Source organism: Prunus dulcis, chromosome 8 (genome assembly GCF_902201215.1).
Source record: "Prunus dulcis chromosome 8, ALMONDv2, whole genome shotgun sequence".
In the NCBI taxonomy this organism is placed as follows: Eukaryota; Viridiplantae; Streptophyta; class Magnoliopsida; order Rosales; family Rosaceae; genus Prunus; species Prunus dulcis.
In genome coordinates this window covers 3778891-3785733 of record NC_047657.1, presented here as the reverse complement: position 1 = coordinate 3785733, position 6843 = coordinate 3778891, and the positions used below count along the sequence as shown (strand labels likewise).

The 6843-nt window shown below is 35.1% G+C and overlaps 1 protein-coding gene across 1 annotated transcript; it reads left to right on the top strand.

Moving 5' to 3' along the window:
* The first annotated feature begins 389 nt into the window (after positions 1–389).
* LOC117638713 lies at positions 390–4768 on the top strand. Its single transcript, XM_034373805.1, has 3 exons — positions 390–784; positions 1926–2006; positions 4008–4768. Exons 1-3 carry the CDS (start codon positions 626–628, stop codon positions 4416–4418), a joined length of 651 nt encoding a protein of 216 aa, XP_034229696.1. The 5' UTR covers positions 390–625; the 3' UTR covers positions 4419–4768.
* Positions 4769–6843: the final 2075 nt, after the last annotated feature.

Below are 6843 nucleotides of genomic sequence, written 5' to 3'. Positions count from 1 at the left end.
GCCCAGCCCTAATCACACATTTGGAGAAATATATATATATTTTAAAATTTCCTATATATATGGACAGATTCAAAATTTTTTGTGCCGTTTAGATTGTTGGGTCTTGTTCTTATGCCCTACGTATTCTGGGCCGAACCGGCACTGATAATAAGTCCTTGTTTGATGATTTTTAAATTTTTTTATATAATGTACTAATTCTTAATGTAATTTCCAAAAATAGAAGGATTACCTTCTAATTCGACTAAACCTGAAGAAACCTCTTGTAATCTTTTTTTGTTACTTTTGGGAAAAAAAGAAAGAAAAAAAAAAGAGTGTAAGCAATGTTCACGTGGGACGAATTGCCACGATAGTAACCATGTGTCCTTCCCTCTTCTGAAAACCTTGTGCTGCCCTCTGATAAATTATATACGTGTGTATGTAGCAAAACAAAAAGCCCAAATTCCCAAATTCCCAAATTCCCAACGCAATAACCCCTCTTCTTCTCCTTTTGGGATATAAATTCACTCTCTTCCTCTTATCAATCGATCAGACCAGAAATCCCTCACACACAAAGAGGGAGACAACAAACCCTTTTGCTGGTTTCTTCTTCTTCTGATATCATCAGAAGATTCTCAGAGCCTTAGCCATGGGAAAGAAGAGAAAGTCCATAGCCACCAGCCTCGACGAGGTGGATCGAAGCATGTACACCTCCTTCTGCAGCGCCGCTAATTCTCTCTCTCAGCTCTACACTCAGGCCATGAACCACCAAAAGCTCTCCTTTCAAGCCGGTGAACGCCACGCCCTCGTACGTCTCTCTTTCTCTCCTTTATCATCGTCTTAATTGATAGTTGTTAATCTAATCGCAGATTCCCTCATTCAGTTCTTGATTCTTAATCAAGATCAAATTAAAGTTGGTCCCTTTTTTTTTTTTTTTTTTCCAAATTGTTAGAAATTTGGGGATTCGTATATTTTTTGGTTCATGAGTTGGTGTGTTTTGTTTGGTTATGAATTGGGTGAATATTAGTTCGAGTGAGCATGTCATATGAAGTTGGTTGGAAAAGAAATGCCCAAATTTTTCGTTAGTATCTGTCGGTTATGTAATGAATATCAATATTCAACTTGTGCAAAGTGCTTAGATAATTATTGGGGAGTTCCAATTATTCATGCATTGTTTTAGTTTATGATGAAATTGGATGTTTATATCTTTAAAAACCCTAAATATTAGATAACATGATTGATTCTTATCCATGTAAACAAAAGATATTTCCTTCCTCTCCGAACAAAGTTAGTTGGATTTAAAGTTTCTAAATGTTCTTCATTCTTGCTGCTATTCTGATGCTGTTTGGCATAGAACTTCAAGCGGGAAATATTTCTAAACTTTGATATCTTTACGGGTTTGTATTCGGTCTTCACTACTCAATGATTTGTTCCATTCTTTTCTCCAACTGATTGATTTGGCCTTTTTCTTTTAAAAGATGGGGTATGTCTCTACTCTCTAGTAAGTTGGACTCCACTATTTTTGTGTATGTTGAACCTTCATCCTTTCTCTGACAGTTATCTTTTTGGTACATGGATTTGCCTGTAATATTTTCTTCCCCCTTGCATATTTCTGGAAAGGTCTCTCGTGAACTGGCTGAAACCAGCCCAGGCTTGTGTGTGGCTTTTTCTGAATTTAAAATTTTTGTTAAATATGTTATTTTCCATTAGTTCATTGAGGGTGCGGGGTTTCTCATGCTTCTTTATGCTTCCCTGTTCAAAATTTCATTCACTTTCTGTAGCTTGTAGCCAATTAGGCAATGGGTCTACAAAGTTTCTGCAAATGCCTTATATCCTTGTTTAAAATCTTGTACATACATACTTGTCCTGTTAATGTGTAAAATTTCTTTCAAACTGGACTACATTTTTACATTTTATTGATAGAACCTTGGTTAAATATGTTTTTTCAGGATAAAATTTATCAGTGGATCAGTAGACAACAAGAAGGAGGCTCAAGAGTTACAACAATGGATATAGTCAGTTATCTTCAGGTTTGTTGTTTATTATTATTTTTGAGTTTTATAGCGATTTATGATTCTTTCTTTGATTGTTTGTTTCATAATATGATAAACTATCCCAAATGGACAGAAAACATGCATGTCCGCGCATACCCCCACACACAAAATCACTTGTTTGACATGAAAAATTTGTGTAAAACAATAATGGGTCATACCAAAGTTAAATGCGCCTTTGTTCCAGAGACTATCAACGACAGGGTTAATTTTCTTGTAGCATCTATTTAGTACACACCCTTTGCATCAAACATCTGAACTTCTATGAGCCATCAAATATACTAATTATTGCAGCTTATTTGGATCATGTCACTTTCTGTCTTCCGTATATTCCATCCCTCATATTTCTGTTACATTACTCAAATTTCATGTTAATTACTTTGAAATTTTCTCTTTGTTAAGACTGGATGCACATGCATGTATGTTTTGGATTAGTGTAGAATTTATACTAGAATATATAAGGTTACTGTATCCATTGCCTTCTAGGTAGCATAGACTTGGATGTGGTTAGTTTTGAGTGTGACCTATTGTCACATTCAGATTTCACCCATGTTGTGCTTATGCTGAACTTTTGTGAGGGATTGCTTCCATTGTTCCCCAGTTGAAGAATTCCATGGTTCTTTTTTCGCCCAAAAGAAGGGAATGAAATCCATGGTTTGTAGATGCTGTGGAATTTGGCCAGAAGTCATAATTTAATTGTTAAATCCATTTGAAACTTTAGTCATTGCAGAGCTATATGCTTCTCACTTTTCAATTTTCACTTGCTCTTTCATGAGGTTTGCAAGGGAATACTTTTCTACCCTTTAATATCCAGCAAATAAGAATCTGTGCTTAAGGTTCTTGTCACACCTACACTGGAATGTTTACTTTCCTCTGATTTTGTACTAATTTAAATTCACTTCTTGTCTCTGTTATGATTAAGATGTTGAACTATACATGGATACGTGCTGAATGAGATAGAACCAAAAAAAAAAAAAAAAAAAGTATGCAATGAATGTACATTTCTATAAGATTAAATAAACTTAGATTATAGTCTTATGAGCTTAACCAATGCAGATGAAATGTATCATCACTTGATGTAATACAATATGTTGCGTTAACATGATTTTACAGATTCTGCATGTTCAGGAGTCATGAATTAGTTCACTGATGAAGTGCTTTTGCAAACATTTTCAACATTGATTTGATCCTCTCCCTTTGAGTTCAAATGGAGAGATTTAGTTGTTGCATTAGGGCTATCAAGTCATTATTAGTGGCCAAAAACAGGTTACCGATGAAAGGATGTGCCTTTTGGAAATAGATATTTTCAGTTGGATTTTATGGCACTGTTTTAGCTAGTTGATCTCTCGATTTGAATTTATAGAACAAGGATTGTTGTGATACCAATTGATGTACAATAATAGGAGGAGAGAATAGAGGTTGAAGGGAAAAAGTGAGGCGAGTGTTGTAAACTCAAATACCTTATTGTCAGACGAATATGCTAGAGTAACCCCTAATAATAAAATCCTAAGAACAACAATAATAGTAATAACAATGACTATGACAACAACAACAACAACAATAATAATAATATTATTGTTAATCTTATTAGTGTAGTGCTACATTCCTAAAGGTACATATTTAGCTATTGCTAGAGTTTCCTGTCTTCAAAAGATTGTAGGGATTGGCAGAGGCCCTAGTTTTGGAGCTGAGTCCAGGATGTGGGTTTGAGGGATTTCAGGTATTAAAAAAGATAATAATAGGGTTTAGTAATAGTAAAATAGTAGTTGTGAATGAGATCAAAGATTGACAATTGAGGATTAGGATTAAAATGTTTAAAAATTGGAATGTTTTAAATCTTGAATCTAATTGTTCAAGATCGGTTACTTATTTTAGTTACTTTGCCTAGGGATGACAATAGTTCATCCATATGTGTATATATATTCAGTAAGGACTTCACTCATTTTTGCAGCTTACAAATTTCTTCTTGCCTTCATGCAGAATGAGTTGGACTATTGTGGAGAGGAGCAGCCGTCAATGTCCCCCAGGGTGCCACTTCAACATCAGCATCTTCAGCCCACTGTGCATTTCACAAACTCAGGTTTCCCAGTTTCTTCTGGCTCATCTGGCCCAACAAATACTGGGCAGGGAATTCGTTCTGAGCAATGTGATCACCAATCTAAAAATTCAGTCTTCTCAAATGCTTTGTCAAGCCCTGTTCGCCAGAGTCTTCAGCACTATCACATTTCTCAAGATGGATATTACCCAGGTGCAGGTCTGCCATCTGGAAATGGAGCCCGAAACAATGAACCTAGCTTTCTCCACCCGAACCGGGATGCTAATCCTCCAAGTTCCAATGATACCTCGATGGACATGCATGCAGATAGTCCTGGTCATGATTCTACCTACTAAAAGTTCTTGGACGGATGGCTGATCCAAGGATTCTTTGCCATAGGACGGTTGAAAAGTCTTGGAAGAACCATGACAATACAAAGGTTCTCTTTCATGCAATTCCATAAGTGAAGAAGGCACAACCTAGAAGCGGTAATGCAATCAATTCAATTTACTTTCGCTGTCTTATTTGAGAAAAGCTTGGTCTTTTTCTTCTGTAACCATCTTTTTGGTACCTATCCTTCTGTTTCATTTTGTTTTACCAAAAAACCTGTGTTTCTATTAGGAATTGCTTCTAATGTTGAAAGACAATCTCTGTAAATGTATTGATTCTGCTTTTATATTATAAAGATTTCAGTCATTAAAATCAAGTTCATGATTTCCCTCCCGATGTTAGACATGAAAGGAATTGGACTGTGATATAATGTCATCTTTCTCATAACGTGGTTTAGGTCAATAAGATAATCTGACCGAAACCTCCAAATTAGTAACTTTGATAATGAAATGAAAATTCCCTGAAGCTGCTTGCAATAGCCCATCTGTAGGACTAGACAGTTTGGCCAAGTTTGGTGACTAGTATATGATACTCCCCATATTTTAAACATGTTTAAGGAAGAAATGAATTTATTTTAAACTTATCCCATCTAATCATCACAAAATGGTAGGATTACAATACCTTATTACTAATCCCTCCTAATCCCTCAACATTGAAAGTCATTCACCTCTACCTTTGTTTCCTCCTTCAATATACGTTCACCTCTACCTTTATTTCCTCCTTCAATATACCTTAGATTTAGTGACTTATCAAATCCAATCCATTCTAGGCACCAAACTAGGAGTTTTTATTATATAAAAAAAAAATTATCATATGGAATTGGTATAGAAGTAGTACTAATTACTAAAATGTTTTCGTTGTTAGGTTAAAGTGGATAACAAATTTGGAAATTTTAAATTTGTTCCATAGATATTTGCATGTAATTCGTCGAAGATATTGTCACGATAGGATATTTATACATTAAGGGTTCGTTTGATGACCATTTAAATCTTTGTTTTTAGTTTTTCATTTTTGTGCTAGAGTGTAGAGGAAAATGTGAGTGAGGATGAGATTGAGAGAGAGGGTGAGGGGAGGATGGGAGGGATGAGTAACAAAAGTGAAAACAAAAATTTGAAAGTGAAAACAATTTCAGATAGATTTCAGTTTTTAGTTTTTGTTTTCACTTTTGTTACTCCTCTCCCATCATCTCCACTCTCATTCTCACTTTCATTCTCCTTATTTTTCCTGTATTCTCTAGCACCAAAAAAAATATATAAAAATAAATAAATACTAAAATTTAAATGGTTATCAATCGAGCCCTAATATTTTCCATTTCATAAATACTCGTTTGTGTTAGGCAACCACTGAAAAGTAAACACGCCCTTTCTCAAGTGCAATCCATTAATATATTTGGCATCATTTAAATACAATAGAGGAATAAGGTGACTTGTATTTTACATGCTTAACAAGTGTCGTTGAGTTGTCACACGTACCGTCTCGTGATCCTAGGGCCTCGGGTGAGCCCAAGGTGTTCGACCAACAATTGCCATGTATCATTTTTTTAATTGTCCAATTTTAAAAACTCACTAAAATAACTCCGGATACTAAAAATGTTACGAACTCTTTGTACCACGTACTATCATTCCATAACCTCAAGAAAAATTTAAATAGTTCTCCCAAGTAATTTAGTTATAAAATAATAAATAATATCGGGAAAAATCCAAATAATTCCCCAGAAATTTCTAACATTCACCAATGGTAGCTAACTAATAATTTTCACAAAATTTCTCAAATAATCCATCAAAATCATTTAATTCTTATTAAATTCCAGAAAATTATAGGGTCACACAAATGCAATAAAGATGATAATAAGTATGTTATATGAATTTGAATTACAAAGGGCACTAGAAAAATGAAGATAACGTAGGACACCAAAAACTAATTCAAGCATAATTATGTACAGAGTTTTGACTAAAAAAATCATGTACAAAATATGGTCAGAACGAATAGATATAAGAAGAATGGACATCCCTGATCCTTAGTTACACGGTGGAAACCTAGCAATGGTTTGAATTCATCGTCTTTTTTTAATAAAGGTCCATTCTTTGGGAAATTGGGACTTAATTTAGTCTTCGATGACCATCCCTGCACTTGGCCTCCTTCTTACAACCTCTGTCATAAGAGTTGCTTGGCGGAGGCATGCAACGTGACCCCCAACAACGAACTGGTTGGTCGCGCCGCATGACGCCATAATCGATTTGATTGGCATTCGTTGTTGCAACGCAAAGCGAAAACACCAAGAGAGCAACAATGCAGAAAGAAAATGCCTTGGACATGGCCTCTTTTTCTTCAAAACAAATGGATCTAGCTAGTACTTGAGTACGTAGGAGTCAGATAAAGAAATGTATGGGA

Bases quoted from the DNA above. Each gene is read 5' to 3' on its own strand.
- LOC117638713 (XM_034373805.1), top strand. From the start codon at position 626: ATGGGAAAGAAGAGAAAGTCCATAGCCACCAGCCTCGACGAGGTGGAT. The intron at 785-1,925 runs GTACGTCTCTCT...ATGTTTTTTCAG, and splicing joins CCGGTGAACGCCACGCCCTC to GATAAAATTTATCAGTGGAT. The intron at 2,007-4,007 runs GTTTGTTGTTTA...GCCTTCATGCAG, and splicing joins ATATAGTCAGTTATCTTCAG to AATGAGTTGGACTATTGTGG.